We start from the raw sequence: 19,965 nt of genomic DNA, 5'->3' as shown, positions 1-19,965 counted from the left end.
TTTGCCACGACATGAAACCACAACACGAGCTCGATATGAAGTTAGCTAGTTAGCATTGACCATTTCTTGACATGATCCCCATTATGACATGATACACTAAACACGAACACAAAATGAAACGACACAAACACGACCAATGAACACGAATTGTCAGCTCTATACTAAATATGGTACTGAAAATGGAATGGTACTTAACTACCATTTGAATATTCGTGGGGCCCATCTGCTGCTCTTAACGTGGGCAACGGCAAAATGTTGGCTTCTTGCGCATCATGCCTTCAGGCGAAGTAAAAGCGGTTATTGTTCTAAATGCAACAAAGACCAATCAATCACCCAAATGGGTGGTCGAATGGCCCTTGTGAAAAGCAACATATGGGCCTGCAAAAAGCCATTTAGGACTCCAATTACTGGGATTCTTGTATTCACACTCAGATAATCCACACTTGGTCCGGATGAGAATCTATACGAGAATCTCTTATGCCAATCATATACAGTAAAGGCGGAGCTAGAAAATATTTTTCTGGAGGGGCCAAGAATTCAAATGTATTTTTTATGGGACCATTATACAAATATTTTCCAAAATTTTTAAACAATACTAAAAATATTTTTTATATGTTTCTAAAAAATGCATAAAGCTACATGTGGGTTAGGGAGGCCAGACCACCTCAGGCCCACATGTAGCTTCGCCCCTACTATATAGGAAGTTTATTGAGACAAGATCCTATACGGGAATTTGGAATCCTATACGGGAACTTGGATCCAATATAAAGGCAACAACAAGCCAAGCATACATCATCTTCACCATACGAGCAATGACCAAACTTCAACCCTTCCATTCCTATAACCCAAGAAAAAAAGAGCAAATGAATCAATTTCTGAACAACAAAAGCAACTACAAGTGAATTAAAAAAACTTAATAAGCATGTATAATACAACGTACTGCAACTAAATTACCATTCCTATAACCTAAACAAAAACAGAGCAAATGAATCCATAAAAAACAAAAACAACTAAAAGTGAATTAAAGTAAGCTATTAAGCATGCATGTATACCACTACTACAACTACAACTACGTACATAATACTGTAATTCATACAAATGGAAAGGAAAACATGAATAATATTTACTAAATTCAAAAAGTACTCCAAACAATTCATCATACCTAAACAACAAGAATGAAAATCTGAAAGGAAGAAAAAAGAAAAAGAAAGAAAAGGGGGGCGGGGGCGCAACATAGGAAAGTAAAGGAAAAGTTCACAAAAAAAAAAAAAATTACAAAGTCACAACATCATGTCCATTTTGGTCATTATACATAGCCACAATACTTCTACATCAAATTTTACCAAACACTTTAATGCTGCTTTTAACACTCACAATACTTTTAAAAACACAATTTACCAAACACCCAGCTGTTTTTCCTCACAACAGCTTTTTATCACTGCACAACAGATATTTAACACTCACAGTACTTTTAAAAACACAATTTACCAAACATCCAGCTGTTTTTCCTCACAACAGCTTTTTATCACCGCACAGCAAATACAGCTTTTTCTCACCACACAACAATCCAAAACTGGTCCTAAGACCATCTACAGTGAGGCCTTGATTTTGACTTTAATTCCAATTTATTGGACTCAAAAATAAAAATCAATACTCACAGTGGGCCGGAGAGAGTGATTCTTATTTGGCCTGATACCAATTAGTGATGTCCATATATATACATTACTAATTCTGATTCCTATCAATTGCGGGCCGGCCCACGTGAAGAGAGAGGAGAGAAATGGTGTTAGATGGCTGCTATTGACGCGGGGCCCATGTGTTTGGCCAATCAGGATTCGTCCTTTCTGTTTTTTGGCCAATCAAAATTCATCATTTTTTTAATTATTTGTTTAAATTAATTAAACTACAGAAAAAAAAATCGAAAAAATCCAGAAAAATTTGAAAAAAAAATTCTAAAAATTATGACATTGATCGAATCCAACGGCTATTTTCACATTTGAGAAAATTACAGATTTAGTCCAGTTATTTTATACTTAGTTCAATTTTGGTCCACAATCTTTTTTAAGTTCTGTTTTGGTCCACTAATTATTCCACTTGTTCAATAAAGGTCTAGATTTGTTTTCTCAAATTTGGCCTGTCTTTTACCCTATCAAATCTCACCCAAATTCAGCAAACATATACTTGTTTTAAAGCTATACATTTTTTCTTTACAACCATATAAAGATCGTTCAAATTGGAGTTCTAAAACTCAAGATAATTGACCCCAAAGTAGGGTACCCGAAACTGTCAATTTTTCAAATTTCTCCCAATCTCAATTCTCTTAGATTCTAATACTCCAAATTTGTTTTTATGACTAAGAAATGATGAAATATAACTTATACTTCAATTATAATTGAAAAAAACACAAGCCAAAAGATTTAAAGTCACAAATCTGAACCTTTATTGAACAAATGAAACAATTAGTGGACCAAAACAGAACTTAAAAAAGATCATGAACCAAAATTAAACTAGGTATAAAATAAGTGAACCAAATCTGCAATTTCCTCTCTCACATTTTTTATATAAATATCTCCTTTACTTCATTAACCTTTGAAATGAAATAAATTTGTGTGTTGTGTGTGAAATTTTGGTGCATTAATCTTTATTAAATGGTGCATTAGATCAAGATAATTTATTGTGAATATATGTAAGAGAAAATTACAGATTTGGTCCACTTATTTTATACCTAGTTCAATTTTGGTCCTCGATATGTTTTAAGTTATGTTTTGGTCCACTAATTGTTCCACTTGTTCAATAAAGGTCCAGATTTGTTTTCTCAAATTTGTCCCGCCTTTGACCTATCTAATCTCAGTCAAATTCAGCAAACATATACTTGTTTTAAAGCTATTTTTCTCATCTTTACAACCATATAAAGATCATTCAAATCGGAGTTCTAACACTCAAGATAATTGGCCCCAAGTATGGTACCCGAAATTATCAATTTTTCTAGAAAATTTTTCAGATTTTTCAAACTTCACCAAACTTCAATTCTCTTTGATTCTAATACTCCAAATTGGTTCATATGATTAAAAAATGATGAAATATAACTTATTCTTCAATTATAATTAATTGAAGAAATTCATAATCAAAAGGATTTAAAATCATAACTTAAAAAAGATCGTGGAACAAAATTGAACTAGGTATATAATAAGTGGACCAAAATTGAACTTAAAAAAGATCGTGAACCAAAATTGAACAAGATATAAAATAAGTAGACCAAATTTGTAATTTACATATATGTAAAATTGGACTCTTTTTAAAGATTTTATTAAAATAGTGACATTGGTATAATTTTTATAAATAATTACCTTATAAACTAAAAATTAATAATCAATTAATCAAGATTAGGCCTAATTTAATTTGGTACAATAATATTACTCTCAGCACCACTATAAATACAACAAATATAAGACTCACTCTCAGCACTATTTAGATAGAAATCAGGTCACTTTTCAGCGACTGATGTCAGAGTGTGGGGGAGGGGACACGTGTTGACCACATATGTGTAGGAGTGATTGTGCGAAACTTCTAGTAGCAAAGCGTTTGCTGAAGGAGTAAATAAGGTGGGTCAATTGGCGTTTACCCTTTTATTTTAGTCTCTCCCATAATTATTCAGCATATGTAATTTAAGCCATGGACAAAAGCTTGTGAAATTGCAATAATGTGTTAGCTAGACTCCTTTTCCCCCCATAAGTTGGTTTAGGTTCAGGAACTATTAAACAATGTTAAACGAGTTGTGCTTAATTCAGACCTATTTTGTGCTTGTCTCGTGCTTGGTCCGTTTCATGCCGTATATGATGGGCTAACCTTCAGCCTAGTCCGGGCTATTTACTTGTGTTGTGAGGTCCATTTTGTGCTTGTGCAAGCTCGGCCTATTTTTTATTCATGTCGCACTTGTTTTAATCGTGTTGTGCCCGTCTAACCTGTTTAACCTGTTTGACACTTTTGTCATGGACCATCTCTTTAATAAAGGTGATCACCCACCTGTGTGTGGACTATTAGGTGAACTATTGGGATTCTTTTTAGGCTCAAGTTCAAAATTAACCACCAACTATTTGGTATATTTCAATTGGATCCACGAATAATAAAATCTTTCAAATATATCCATCAACTAATATCTAAATTAAAAATTTAACTTCTGTTAGATGGACTGTTAGGGCTGGAGTTAAACGCCATCGTGGCAAATTATGACTAGGCATAATTAATGATGTGGCGCTAGCTCAGCATCTCTTTCCCAAGAGAGTCTTCCGTGGGGCTGGAATGCCACTCACGACTCCTTCTCTCTCTTTATCTTCTCTTTTTATTCTTCCCTCTAGAGGAAGATTCGGTGTAGCTGGAAGCATTGTTATTAAAGCCATCAAAGTCACCTCAGGTACTTCTATGTTAGGAGGAACTCCACTATACGGTATACATGCATTGATCTCTCTTATTCCACGCCATAACTTAGCTCTTGATCCAGGAATGGAACCACCTTCAGAAACTGCATCTTTGGCAGCTGCTGTTAAGTGCTTCAAATGCATGGATGCACTCTCTATATCTGCAACAGGGCGTTGTAGTCCAAATTGTAAATGGACTCTCCCACAAGGTGGATCAATGCCATGACCAGGCATCGTCAGTCTTGGTAACACAGTCACTGCACACTGAACCTGCAAAAATTAAACCCATGGGTCAACCAAACCACATGATTACCAAACTTCCACCCAACCAATTGACCCTCTTTTTATCATTAAACAACAGCCTCATCATCCCCAGCTTCGATCCTCTGTACACTACCAAAATTATTTTCACAGCTAATTATAAAACCCAAAAAAACAAAAAAACAAAGAACGGAAAATGAATAACAGAGTTTGATTTTGATTTTCTCCATAGCTAGCTCCTTGCTTTTGGGTCGGGGTCATTTTCGATCATCACTAGGACTACGTCACTCTATTTTCTGATCATCTCCTGCATCACATCTAAGAACTCTGCACTGAAGACTGCTTATCATACCCCATCATCTCACTGTTTTAGAACCCAAAGTGACTGGCGACAAGGGAGGGAAGAAGAGGGAAGAACAAAAAGAGAAGATAGAGAGAGAGAGAGAGAGGAGTGTGCAGGAGAGGGAAGAAAGAGAGGGGAAGCGAGGCCGGCCGGTCGCCGACGAAAGTGGCAGAGGTTGGACGGCCGGAGGGTGGTGGGCCGTGGGGGTGTGCTGGGTCTGGGTTGTGTTGGGGGGTGTTGGCCTGTTGGGTGGTGGTGTTGAAGAGAATGAGAGAGAGGAAACAGCTGGACAGGTGTTAAAAAATGAGAGGGAGTTGTGAGTGGCATTCCAGCCCCACCGAAGACTCTCTCGGGGAAAAGATGCTGAGCTGGCGCCACATCATTAATTGTGCCTAGTCATAATTTGCCACGAGGGCGTTTAATCCCAGCCCATAGTACATCTAACATAAGTTAAATTTTCAATTTAAATATTAGTTTATGAATATATTTGAAAAAATTTTATTATTCATGGACCCAATTAAAATACACCCAATAATTAATGGTTAATTTTGAACTTGAGCCTTCTTTTTAATACTAATTACATTAAATGAATTATTTTATAAGACAAATTTTACAGTAGACTTAATGATCACCTAAAGACAAAAATGCAGACCTAAATCAGGAGTATTTTGGTGGACGTGGAACGATCTGGGGATATTTCTCTGCCATCATCCCTTATTTATGGTAACTTAATAAGGTGTACGTGGTAAAGAGATGTTCAAAGATCAAAAAGACTCTAATGGCTCCTGGTTCATGTACATCATTTATATTAGGTTTTTTTATCACAAATAGTCCCTCAATTTTCACCAAAACATCAATTTGGTTCATAAAGTGCATTTTCACTCAATGTCATCCCTCATCTTTGTTATCGTACATCAGCTTGGTTCCTAGACACACTTTGAAAATTTGTCAAATATAGCTCAGAATATGAAAAAATTCTCAGAAAATTCTTATGGACTCGTCTTGACTACTACTATTTTTATATAAGGTCAAATTATCAAATTTACTTTTAACATTTTCCAGAAAATTCGGGGAATTAGTTTGGGAATTTCGGATTTTCTAGAAAATCAATTTGATAATTTGACCCCATATAAAAATAGTAGTAGTCAATACGAGTCCATAGGAATTTTCAGAGAATTTTTTGTATCCCCAGCTAGTTTTGGAGAATTTTCAAAGGGTGTCTAAGGACCAAATTGATGTTCGATATTGGCAAAGATAAGGGATGAAATTGATTGAAAATGCACTTTAGAGACCAATTTGATGTTTAAATGAAAGTAAATAGACTTATTGGTAATAAAAAGCCTTTACATTATTAATTGTTGCATACAGGGGAGGAAGACAACATGGGCTATGGTCGGCACGAGCGCACGAGCATGGTACAAACACAACATGATTAAAATGAGTCTGAAATAAAATTACTCTTCATAAAAGAAAAAGACAACTACCTCAGATCTTAATGTTAACAACTTTATAAATTTTTTATATGCTAAACTCAAGTAATATATATAAAAAGTCAATAACCAGCTTCATTTTTATTGTTGGCCTCAATCCTCATAATCTCAAAAAATCCTATAATTCACCAATCATTTGACAAATTTGTAAAGAAATAAAAAATGATAATAATAATAATAATAATAATAATAATAATAATAATAATAATACATAAATAGTTGCACGAGTATTAGTTGCACATCATACCTCTACCTACTGTGTTTTGTTTTCAATTCGTTATTCTCCCTATTGTTCGCTTGCTGGGTATTTCATACGAGGACTCTTCCCTTGCTGCAAAATAAAATCAAATGGTGAATAAGTCGTTAAAGAGAAGAAAAAAATCACACACACACAATGACACAAATATGGAAACTTTCTTCTCTTTCGTCTTTTTGCGTCAAACAAATTTGTCCTGCATATTTATATTTGAAGTATTGTTTTGGGAGGGGTCCTTGTTCAAGTGAGCTTTGTGGTATGCCAAGCCAGGCCCGGATTCAGCTTTAAATGGTGTACTATGCTTGGGTGGTTAGATTAATTCGTTCAAATTATAATACGTTTAACTTTCGTGCAAATTGGGTAACTCGGTTGCAAATTGGAATTATTTCATTATTGTGACAATGACGGTCCAAGAGGCAACGACTTGCTCAATATTTCTTCTCGAATGTCGACTTCAATGATGAATATGCTACACTTAAAATGAAAGATATGTGAAAGTTCATGGCTTGAGAATCAAGAGCAGCCATGTTTTTCAAGCTTGCAATACTCCTAGTACTACTAAGCTTAGCAGCATCAGCAGCTGAAGAAGATGTGAGTTTCACCTACATTGGTTTTGGTTCTGCTAATCTTAGCCTAGACGGCATAGCACGAGTCACACCCAATGGTCTGGACACCGTCCAGAACTTCGAGTTCGATCAATGACATCGATGAAAACCATGTTGGGATTGATGTTAATGGCCTGGACTCTAAGAAATCTCCCTCAGCAGGATATTATGCGAAAAACAATGAAGGGTTACAGAACTCAACTCTCATCAGTGGTCAACCATTGCAAGTTTGGGTGGAATATGATGGTACCCAGAAGCAAATCAATGTCACTTTGGCTCCAATCAATCTTGCCAAACCCCAAATTCCACTTTTGTCTTTGAATCTTGACCTTTCCCCAATCCTCAACAAAACCATGTATGTTGGATTCTCCTCCGCCACTGGCTCACTCGTCGCATCCCATTATGTTTTGGGCTGGAGCTTTGAGATCAATGGCCAGGCTCAAGACTTTCTACACTCACAACTTCCCAAGCTGCCTCGGATAGGAGGTAAAAAAAGGTCTAAACTTTTGACCATTGGTGTGCCTGTGATGTCTGTGAGTTTGGTTTTGCTAGCAATTTCGGGTGTAGTTTATGCCATAAAATGGAAGAAGAAGTTTGCTGAAGTGCTTGAAGATTGGGAGCTCGAGTATGGGCCTCAGAGGTTTAAATACAAAGAACTATACTTTGCCACAATGTATTGCTAGATGGGGAATTGAACGGAAGGCTAGGAGATTTTGGGCTTGCAAGGCTATATGACCATGGAACAGGCCCTCAAACCACTCACATAGTTGGAACACTTGGCTATCTAGCACCTGAGCACATAAGATCAGGCAAGGCCACAACCAACACAGATGTGTTTGCTTTTGGGGCCTTTTTGCTTGAAGTTGCCTGTGGAAGAAGACCAATACAGAGACAAGGCCCACATCAGGATGTGATTTTGGTTGATTGGGTTTTTTCTTGTTGGAAAAGAAGTGACATTCTGGAGGCAAGAGATCCAAATATGGTCACAGAGTTTGTAGATGAGGAGGTGAAGTTTGTGTTGAAGCTTGGGCTGTTGTGCTCACATTCAGAGCCAAGCATGTGCCAAGTTGTGCAGTATTTGGAGGGTGATATTGTTCTGCCGGAGTTGTCACTGCTTGGGCTCTCTGCCAGTGGGTTAGAGTTTGCACCCCATGAAGGTTTAGATGACTTTACAATGTCATCATTTGTTTCAGAGTCTTCACTCCTCTCAGGTGGTCGCTGATGATTCAAAATCAAAACAATTGGGATTCTCTCACAAACTTGAATTTACAGAGCCATGCTCAACGAATATGTATATATTCACCGTACTGAAAAACAACTAATTGTATGTAAGGATGCTTGTTAGCTTGTCTGTAATGTCTGCTCGTGTACTGATTTATGTCTGCTTAGTATGTAATATGTATGCATATTAATAAAGAGATGTATTGTTTACGTAAAAAACATCTCTCTCTCCATCTTCATCTACAAACCTTTATGGTTTATCATTATTATCTACTGAATGATTATAGATTAGAGTTTAATAAATCAAATGATAAAGAATTAGAGATTGAGAATGATTTTCTTTCTCAGACCCCTAAAAAATTGATTTTCTTCCATAGACCCAATAGAAACGTGACCATGATTTTGAGTACTCATGTGTTTAGCAGATCGACCAGTCAGGACTCCATAGTCCAAACATAGAGTGGAGGCGACCTCCTTCCACTAATCCATCTGATTATTATCTCATCAATAGATCGAGGGAGAAAAAATGACTGGAATGCTAATTGGTGTTCTTGGCCGGAAACCATTTGTTTGTCATCTTATCAATGGATCCATGGAGATTTAATGACTGAAAGGCTATTTGGATGTTAGAGGAAATCTGCTAGAAAGTTAATTATTATTTATTATGTCATTGAAAATAAAGATGAAGAAGAACAGGAATAAGGATTTATTTCTCTTTTTTCTTTCAAAATATGCTTTTGTTCATCGAATTAAATTTATAAGGTTGAAGGGTTGAGATTAAGATTAGTGGAAGGAAGAGATGGCTTATTAAAAGGAGATGATCAGGTCCTAAATTAGGAGGGGATTTTGCAATATTTTAAGTAAGGTTAAAATTGTCTTTGTAAAAATTATGTAACAATTCGAAATGACATGTCATTACAGTAATTGTTTTTCATTACTGTCATTACAATAAAAGAACATTCACTCATACAAGCTTCATCTTTAGGGTTATTCATGCGACCTAGTACACCATTCCATGGTGTAGGGGATTTTTTGCAGATTAATTGAGTTAATGGACCCCATGTTAGCTTTTAACAGTATAATTAATTTTGGAATTGATGGAGCTACAACATTACAATAAAATGAAAACATATGGTATAATACAAATGTTATCCGAAATTCTGATGGTGCTTTCATGGCAGGTGCGTCTGCTTCGTTTCCGGGCTGTTTGGATTCTACATCGGTATTTATTGAAATTATCCCAATAAATAAATAAAAACTAGATTCAGCCCACCCTTCCCACCACGTATTGGTATAGTCAAAATATATCAATCCACATATTTGGTTAAACTAAAATATAATTAACAACCCTAAAACTGGTAGGAATAAAATGTCTAAAACGACATATTGGTAGATCGAAAAGAAATGTACCAGAGACTTTTTAGGGTATAAATTTCGGGTTTAATAATTAGGGTGTAGGATGCGCCTTTTGAAACTTCTAATATAGGTTTTCAAGTCTTAGGTTTTCACCGATAGCTTTTGGGCGAATCCGGTCAACGAGGAGATCTAGCAGACTTGTGCTGAATAAAACGAGTTAGAGAGCACAAAAATGGACCATTTAGAGCTATTTCACAGAAACATTTGACATGCCATACGAAGCTGACCAATCAGGACATGCAGCATGGCACGTCATTTGGGAACAAGCCAACCAGAGCACCCTAACTGGCAGCACTCCTACTAGCTAGGGTGACATGTCATCTTTTTTATCGCATCCTATAAAGAGACACTCATCAGCACGTGGAAATTTCTGACATCGCTGACATCCATATATGGTCCCTTCTCGTTGGTCCGATGTGCCTATATAAACTCTAACGTACAACGTCACAAAATTCACTAAAATACTCCCTAGCTCTGAAAAATGTTCAAAAATCCTATTGACTCATCTCAATCAATAGTATTTATTTATGACTTCAAATTCACAATTTTTCTTCCATCAATTTTCAAGTAAATTCCTAGTTTTTCTAATATTTTCAAATAAATTATGTAAATTAACAATAGTTTAAAACAATTCACCAAAAATATAATAAATTCAAATAAATTCTGAAAAATCACAAAAAAAAATAAAATAATCAAATGACTTTAAAATAAATTCTAAAAAAAATTTAGGGGCACACATTATATGTTGTGAATATGTGCTTGACAAATTTGTTGAATGGAATAAACAATATATATATATATATATTTGTATATGTGCTAATTGTAATTCACATATATATGTCTTATTTGGTTGATGAAATGTATATTGAGATTTACTTTCTGAATAATGCATATCAAATTGAATATAATCTTGAGAGCTCTTGTATTTAATTTGTTGGCCATTAGGTGGATTAGTAGATCTGTTTCATATGCTAAGCAACTTGTAGCATTCTTGTTATCAATTATCATTTGTAGGCACCTACCTTAAAAGGTTTTGAGTTTGGGTGCGTAGATTAAATTGAACCAAAGAATTGTATTTTAACCTATTCACCCCTTAAGGTATATGATTGGAACATACTTTTAACGTGCTTTTAAGAGTTTGAAGAACACATTATTTGTTTTTCACCTTGATTGATAACCTCTGCAATTCGAAAGTCAAAAATCACTAGTACAAAAAAGCTCGTACATATTACTATATTAATATCAATTTTATAAATATTCAATATAATATAATTTTTAATATCAATTCAGTGTTTTTTTTTTTTTTTGAAAAACTGATATATAAACTATTTTATATATCATCAAAATTTTCAATGCGATATATTTTATTGGACAAATTTATTAACCCTGCTTTAAAATTGATATCTATACTAATAATGGGAAAAAGGCGCTACTGTACCCACACCCACACTCACACTCACATGCAAACTCACCCACACCCACACCCACACCCATCTTCTTCATCGATCTCTGACGAAGATGATTGAGCGCGAAGGCTAAGGTAGCTGGTTTTCCATACGGCTGTGGTTATAAGCTAGCTGGTTTTCCAATCCGAGAGAAAGAGAAGTCTGAGAAGTCGCGAAGAGAGAGAGAAGAGAGCTCGATCTGGACGACATCGCGAGATCGAGAGCTCAGACTTCCCGATCTACGAGTCGTGCCTCGGCGACAACCCCTACGTCGGCTTGACGCGCGCCGATTACGGCAAGGAATGCAAGATCTACACGAGCCCCTTCACCGTCTTCTAGTGGCGGCCCGGCCCCGATGTCATGTTCAGGAAGGCTGAGATTTTCCAGGCCTACAACAAGTTTAAGAACCTCCTGGACCTCGAGTAAGGCCTCCCAGTCCAAGTTCGTGGCTTATTAAAAGGAGATGATCAGGTCCTAAATTAGGAGAGGATTTTGCAATATTTTAAGTAAGGTTAAAATTGTCTTTGTAAAAATTATGTAACAATGACATGTCATTACAGTAATTGTTTTTCATTACTGTCATTACAATAAAAGAACATTCACTCATACGAGTTTCATTGTTCATGCAACCCGGTACACCATTCCATGATGTAGGGGATTTTTTGCAGATTAATTGAGTTAATGGACCCTATGTTAGCTTTTAACAGTATAATTAATTTTGGAATTGATGGAGCTACAACATTACAATAAAATGAAAACATATGGTATGATACAAATGTTATCCGAAATTCTGATGGTGTTTTCATGGCAGGTGCGTCTGCTTCGTTTCCGGGCTGTTTGGATTCTACATCGGTGGAGCTCCATGCCATCTTACATGGGCTTCGGCTAGCAGTAGATGGTGGGTTCTACCACGTCCAACTGGAAGGTGACTCTCTTGAAGCGGTGCGAGTGTTTTGTGATACAAGTGACAATTTTAGCATGCATGGAATCTTTCTATCTGCAATTTGGAATTTGATTGCTCTCTTGTCTTCTTTCTCAATTGCTTATGTCATTCGTACTTGTAATAACGTGGCTCATAGTTTAGCCCGTTACGGTTTGGATTGTATTGATCAAGTGGTGTGGATTGAAGATGGTCCTTCATGGCTTCTTCCTGCTCTCACTCACGATGTAACCGTTCATTAATCTATTTGGCTAAGGCCTCTTTTCTCAAAAAATAAAAAATAAAAAATAAAAAATAAAAAATAAAAAATAAAAAATAAAAATGGTATTAAATGGAAAATTGAAGAAAAATTGAAATAATAAATTGAAATTATCCCAATAAATAAATGAAAACTAGATTCAGCCCACCCTTCCCACCACGTATTGGTATAGTCAAAATATATCAATCCCGGCCACATATTTGGTAAAACTAAAATATAATTAACAACCCACAAACTGGTAGGAATAAAATGTCTAAAACGACATATTGGTAGAAAAGAAATGTACCAGAGACTTTTTAGGGTATAAATTTCAGGTTTAATAATTAGGGTGTAGGATGCGCCTTTTGAAACTTCTAATATAGGTTTTCAAGTCTCAGGTTTTCGCCGGTAGCTTTTGGGCGAATTCGGTCAACGAGGAGATCTAGCAGACTTGTGCTGAATAAAACGAGTTAGAGAGCACAAAAATGGACCATTTAGAGCTATTTCACAGAAACATGTGACATGCCATACGAAGCTGACCAATCAGGACATGCAGCATGGCACGTCATTTGGGAACAAGCCAACCAGAGCACCCCAACTGGCAGCACTCCTACTAGCTAGGGTGACATGTCATCTTTTTTATCGCGTCCTATTAAGAGACACTCGTCAGCACGTGGAAATTTCTGACATCGCTGCACATCCATATATGGTCCCTTCTCGTTGGTCCGATGTGTCTATATAAACTCTAACGTACAACGTCACAAAATTCACCAAAATACTCCCTAGCTCTGAAAAATGTTCAAAAATCCTATTGACTCATCTCAATCAGTAGTATTTATTTATGACTTCAAATTCACAATTTTTCTTCCATCAATTTTCAAGTAAATTCCTAGTGTTTCTAATATTTTCAATTAAATTACATAAATTAACAATAGTTTAAAACAATTCACCAAAAATATAATAAATTCTGAAAAATCACAAAAAAAAAAAAATGAAATGACTTTAAAATAAATTCTAAAAAAAAATTTAGGGGCGCACATTATATGTTGTGAATATGTGCTTGACAAATTTGTTGAATGGAATAAACGATATATATATATATATTTGTATATGTGCTAATTGTAATTCACATATATATGTTTAATTTGGTTGATGAAATTAATGTATATTGAGATTTACTTTCTGAATAATGCATATCAAATTGAATATAATCTTTTGAGCTCGTGTATTTAATTTGTTGGCCATTAGGTGGATTAGTAGATCTGTTTCATATGCTAAGCAACTTGTAGCATTCTTGTTATCAATTATCATTTGTAGGCACCTACCTTAAAAGGTTTTGAGTTTGGGTGCGTAGATTAAATTGAACCAAAGAATTGTATTTTAACCTATTCACCCCTTAAGGTATATGATTGGAACATACTTTTAACGTACTTTTAAGAGTTTGAAGAACATATTATTTGCTTTGCACCTTGATTATTGAGCTGTGCTCTTATGCCTACGAGGGTTACAAAAATTGTCTAGTGATACATTAGTGATAGTATTACATCAATAATAAATGCACCCTCCAAAAATGATCTTGAACCCGAAAGTTTATAATGATGAGCTGAGCCTTGATGCTTAAAACGAATTTTCTTGTGATCTCTCTAATATGAAGATGTTGCCTTTATCATACCTCCCCATCCTCATGGTTTCATCAACATAATATATGTATTGTAACCGAATTCTAGAAAAGTTAAAAAAAAAAAAAAAAAAAACCTCTGTAATTCGAAAGTCAAAAATCACTATTACAAAAAAGATCGTACATATCATTATATTAATATCAATTTTATAAATATTCGATATAATATAATTTTTAATATCGATTAAGTGTTTTTTTTTTTTTGTAAAAATGATACATAAACTATTTTATATATCATCACAATTTTCAATGCGATATATTTTATTGAACAAATTTATTAACCCTGCTTTAAAATTAATATCTATACTAATAATGGGAAAAAGGCGCTACTGTTCACCACTTAAAAAAAATTTGACAACCCGCATTTACACTCTATAGCTCACATAGACTTGCATTCACACACCCACACTCACATGCAAACTCACCCAGACCCACACCCACACTCATCCATCTTCTATCTTCATCGATCTCCGACGGAGATGATTGAGCGCGAAGGCTAAGGTGGCTGGTTTTCCATACGGCTGTGGTTATAAGCTAGCTGGTTTTCCAATCCGAGAGTAAGAGAAGTCTGAGAAGTCGCGAAGAGAGAGAGAAGAGGGCTCGATCTGGACGACGTCGCGAGATCGAGAGCTCAGACTTCCCGATCTACTAGTCGTGCCTCGACGACAACCCCTACGTCGGCTTGATGCGCGCCGATTACGGCAAGGAGTGCAAGATCTGCACGAGCCCCTTCACCGTCTTCCTGTGGCGGCCCGGCCTCGATGCCCTGTTCAGGAAGGCTGAGATTTTCCAGGCCTACAACAAGTTTAAGAATCTCCTGGACCTCGAGTAAGGCCTCCCAGTCCAGGTTCGTGACACCGCCCTCGCCATCGACTCCAACGACTCCATTCCCAAGAGCGATGTGAACCGAGTTCTTCGCCGAGGAGCATGACCGCAAGGACTTCTAATTTTTGTTTTGGATTAATTAAGGTTTTGGATTTTGGGGGATTTGGTTTTGGGGAGTGCAGGCTAGGGCGGAGTTTGATTACGAGTCTTGAACTAGGAGCCTTCAGATACTTCACAATGGACAAATATGCTTGTGTTTGGTATCTCTCGTACAAATTTGTCTTTTACTTCTTCAAGCCAGTATCCTTGCTGTAGGCAGAGGCAACAAAGTTGTCGAACTAGTATTGGAAGTGATGGTAAGATATTAATTTGTTGCGTATTCTACTGTCGGTCTAAATTTTGATTCATTATGGAGTGGGCTAATAAAATTATAAGCTAGGAAGATCAACTTTGTTTCTTTGGATATGAAAGAGCACACTAGATGGCTACTTTACTTTTCAAAGCCATCAGTGGGAGATTATCAGAATCTGAAGTATTTTCTTCTGGAGCTTTTAAAGTAGCAGTTGTGTTAGTCTTATTCTCAGTTGCAATATCACTTAGAAAGATGCAAAGTAGAGGAAAAAGGAAAGGATTAGTAAATGATAGAGTTTTTATTAAACTGTTAGGTAATGTGAAAAACATTATAATGAAGAGTAACTTGTTGAATAAATTCTGACCTTTTGAATTTCTCTCTGGATTGGGTTAGAGAAGTGACAAAGAGAAATAGAAACCTGAAAGTAAGGAGGTACGTAGCATCTTTAATTATGAAAATAGGTTACAACGTACTAAAACACCAGTTCTAAATAAACCAATCTAGCATCACATCTGAGTCAAAGTTGAGGGAAGTTGTTTCATCAATCAGTCATAGTTCATGAAATTCTTCCAATCATCTAGAAACACCAATATAAGCTGTATAGAAGGAATATGAATCATTCCATGATAAGTCATATTCGTATAACAATAATTAAGACAAAATAAAGTATACTTACACTTCATTGTTCTGAAACTGCTGGGCAGTGGAGGAAGACATCCTTTTTAAGTAGCTGAAACAAAACTAAAGTATCTTACTAACTAGTCCAATACTTCTTCAATAATATAATGAATATCAAGTATCATACAATCGCTTATCATACATAACAGTATAACACCCACCATATATCTATTATCTAAGCTGGTTGTCTGCTAATGACTATAAAGTCTCAATGGTTTCAACCTACTAAATGGACTAATTGGAGAACATGATAGCAGTCTATAAGGCTAAACATTAATCAAGATATAGTAGTCCCATTGAGTATATATGGAATCGACCTTTGATGCCTATGCAAAGCACCCCCCTCCCCCTTTTTTAGTTAATTTGCACAGAAACAGGGGAACAAAAATTGATTGAAAGAAAGCTCATGAGAAAAACAGCCAAAAAGAAATAAGATTTTAGTCAGGCACTAACCATCTAGTGGATTTGTGGCAACATTTCATCCCAAAATGTAGATGCTCAACACCACCAACATCCGCCTCCAAGAGCATCTCCGAAATATCAGCTATATTCTTACAATTAAGTAGAGGGATTGGAAAAATCATAAAAGACTTTAGTTCATTGTGTTAATGGATTTTAGGAGGAAAAAAAAAACCTAACTTACAACAAAAAAAAGTAAATCCCTAAATAGATAAAAGGATACCGTGTAATGAATGGCCACATCATGTGGACTGATGTAGAACAAATGGGAGAACGGTTCATGCACAACTTGACTGCCAGAAGGCCAAGAAAAGAAACAAATTTCAGTCCGGCCCAGTGTCAGAAATGGGCCCATGGTTAGTAGGGCCTATGTTGGCCAAATTCCTTCATTTAGGGCTTCAAATAAGCAATTTAGTGTTTTTGAATAAGTTTCCTAAATTGCACTTTATTTCCATTTTTATTTCTGTTTTAAATTTCGAATGTCTAAGGTTGTAAAAGTATTTAAACAACCTTTTTGGCTGTTTGTATTATTATTATTATTATTATTATTATTATTATTATTATCATTTTAATCAGAAAATCTTGAGATTTCTTTCATTTCTCTGGTGGACTCCAGATTCTTTCTTAGGGTTAATGCTGGTTTTCCCTATTCTCTTTTACTTGCGTGTTACGCTGCGTCATGGAAGAAGAAAGGCAAATCATGAAACTTGGGTGGTTCTCATGACCAAAATCATCGCCATCCGTAGTCGGAATCGCCAAAAAATTGGCCGGAAAAGTCACAAAACTCTTCAATTATCCGGCCTGGGTGGTTATTAGAGCTAAAGGAAGGTATGGCTAGACTCGTCGTGACTTGGGGAAGAGAACCCAGGTGGTCGCCGGCCTTGATTTCACTGGGAAAAAAGTTAAAGTCGGCGAGCTCTCTTTCCGGATTTTGAGTCGATTAGTCGTCGTCGGTGACTGGATGGACGATCGGCGACCATGGAAAGAGAAAGGAGAAGGAGGCTAGTCGTATGGTGGTGGTCTCGCCGCCATCCCTCGTCGGACGGTGTCACACCAAGGAGAGAGAGAGAGAGAGAGAGAGAGAGAGAGAGAGAGAGAAGTTGGGGGGGTGAGGAGAGAGAATGAGAGAGTGATTCTGAATATGGGTTTACTTAACTCACAGTGGCAAGCCAAAAAGCAAAAGAATAGTGAATGACCAAAGAGGGCAGACCCAACCCCGGTATTCTTAGAATGACACGCAGATAAAAAAAAAGACTGAGAGGGGAAACAAAAGATAAGGAAAGTGATGGCAAGGGCGTAAAAAAACAGAAAAAAGGAACGAAAGAAGAAAAAACGATGTGAAATGACCAAAATGGCCCTACTAACCTGCGAAACTATAGAGCCAAACGAACTGAAATAAAAAATCAGAGGGGCAAAGAAATCTTTTCAGTCCTGTAAGCACTATTCCTAAGCTACAGTAAAGCCTTTGTTCCTTTGTTCTGTTTTAATATATATAGAATTTAGACTTAATATATTCAAATACTATTATTATGAGAGATAAAAAAGTTATTTAAGAATAAGAATAAAAATAAAAATAAAAATAAATGGAAAATAACATATCAGGCCCCAATCGGATCTGCAAAAATCCACCTCTCCCCTTCTCCCCCTCCCATTTCTCCAACGACCCTTTCTTCTGATGTTGGTGAAACCTTCTTTAACTCCGCGATTACCATTCTCCCTTCCTCTCTTTCTTTCTCTCTTTCACTTTACCTTTGGTTGCTGACCAACATATAATAGAACAGAAAATAACAAGAACTGAATATCAAAAGCTTAGATGTAAGCCAAAAAAAAAACTCAGATGGTCCTTTCCACCGAAATATCCACTTGTTTTTTTTATTTTGGTGAAGATGATACCAACCCAAATCCAAACAATTTCACAGACAAGTCCAAAATCCAACAAAGTGATGTGGGAGGAGAGAGAAAAAGAGAGAGGAAGAAAGAGGAGGGGTGTCACACCTCAAACTAGGGCCTAGAAGGTTTGGGCATATATGTGGCAGCCACCACCGCAATGATTATCCAACTTTAGAAAAGATTACTAAAAAAAAAAAAAATTACTAAGGTCCGTTTGGTATTACTTTTCTACTTATTATTCAAAATTTTACTTATACATCCTATTTGATAAAATATTAGATATCTGTTTTTTTTTTAATTACATTATCAATGATGGCTTAATGATTTTTCTGTAATATCCAAAATATCCTATATCTTTTGTACAATTTGCATTAGACGTCCCTTCTAATTTACGTGTCTTATCTTCCATTTCTTCCATGGGTACGTTCAATCTTCTTCTCTAGATCTCTTCTTTAATTTTTCTAGTTGGTTTATTAGAGCCATTCTCTAGGAGACTTTCGTATGAATCGAGATCGTTGCTGGATTTCACCCTCTTCATTTCTTAAAAAAAAAAAACAAAATAAATTAGTAAAATCATAAATATATATAAAGAGCTATGAAACAAGCTAGGTAAATGAGCTAAAAGATGTGGGATTTGTCCAGAGATGATGTTGAAGAAAATGGTGGTGGAGTTTGTGTTTTGGTGTGGTTCAAATTTTGGTTTATTAAGCAACACAAGTTCAATTTGGGGAGCTAGGGAGGGAGAGAAAGTTGGGGAAGATCTGCAAGGAATAGGGGTAGGGCATTGGGGGTGCTGTCGTGAATAAGAAGAAAAGAAGATGATGATGGGGGTGAGTTGAGGGATCCGCAGGTGGTAGGCCTAGGAACAAAACTGACTGGCCTTCAAAATCGAAGACCCAAACCAACTCGAGCCCACGACAGCACGCAAGAAACCAGCCCATTTTCTCGGTTGGGCCCGACAATTGTTGGGTAGGTTTCGGTTTGGAGGTGTTTGAAGGTGTTTGAGCTTTTTGAGATTGACGATGTCGACTGGAAGTGTCCCAGTTAAGTTATTGTTGTAGGCATCGAGAACCTAAAGCTCCGTCATCTGGAGCGTGATTTCTCTGGGAAATTTGCCACTCAAAATGTTGTGAGAGATGTTCAAAAACTTCAAAGAAATCAGATTGGCCATCTTCGTGGGAAGCCCTCCTTTTAAGTTGGCAGCAGTGATGTTGAGGTTCACCAACTTGTTGAGCAGCCCAATCGCAGGCGGAATAAACCCAAACATTGGTAAGTTGGAGAGGGTAAGAGCAACCACTCGCGATATCTGGTCGCATGAAACTCCATAAAAGGAGCAGTAGTGGGCAGAGTGATCAGCCCTGATCCTTCGGGTCCAATCATGGCATTCCTTAGCTTCAAAAGTGACCTTGAGGCGCTTTTGAAGCTAAGGTCACTGTAGCCACAGCATGCTGAT

At 36.4% G+C, this 19,965-nt stretch overlaps 1 protein-coding gene and 1 pseudogene across 1 annotated transcript; both read left to right on the top strand.

Moving 5' to 3' along the window:
• The first annotated feature begins 7,290 nt into the window (after positions 1-7,290).
• On the top strand, positions 7,291-8,830 carry LOC147283815 (L-type lectin-domain containing receptor kinase IV.1 pseudogene; annotated as a pseudogene).
• A 3,426-nt stretch (positions 8,831-12,256) lies between these two features.
• On the top strand, positions 12,257-12,634 carry LOC147283814 (uncharacterized). Its single transcript, XM_086245593.1, has one exon. The coding sequence runs from the start codon at positions 12,257-12,259 to the stop codon at positions 12,632-12,634; it is 378 nt and encodes a 125-aa protein (XP_086101719.1).
• Positions 12,635-19,965: the final 7,331 nt, after the last annotated feature.

This window comes from Dryas octopetala, chromosome 5 (assembly GCF_963921425.1).
Source record: "Dryas octopetala chromosome 5, drDryOcto1.1, whole genome shotgun sequence".
Taxonomy (NCBI): Eukaryota; Viridiplantae; Streptophyta; class Magnoliopsida; order Rosales; family Rosaceae; genus Dryas; species Dryas octopetala.
This window is presented reverse-complemented; position numbering and strand designations above follow the sequence as displayed.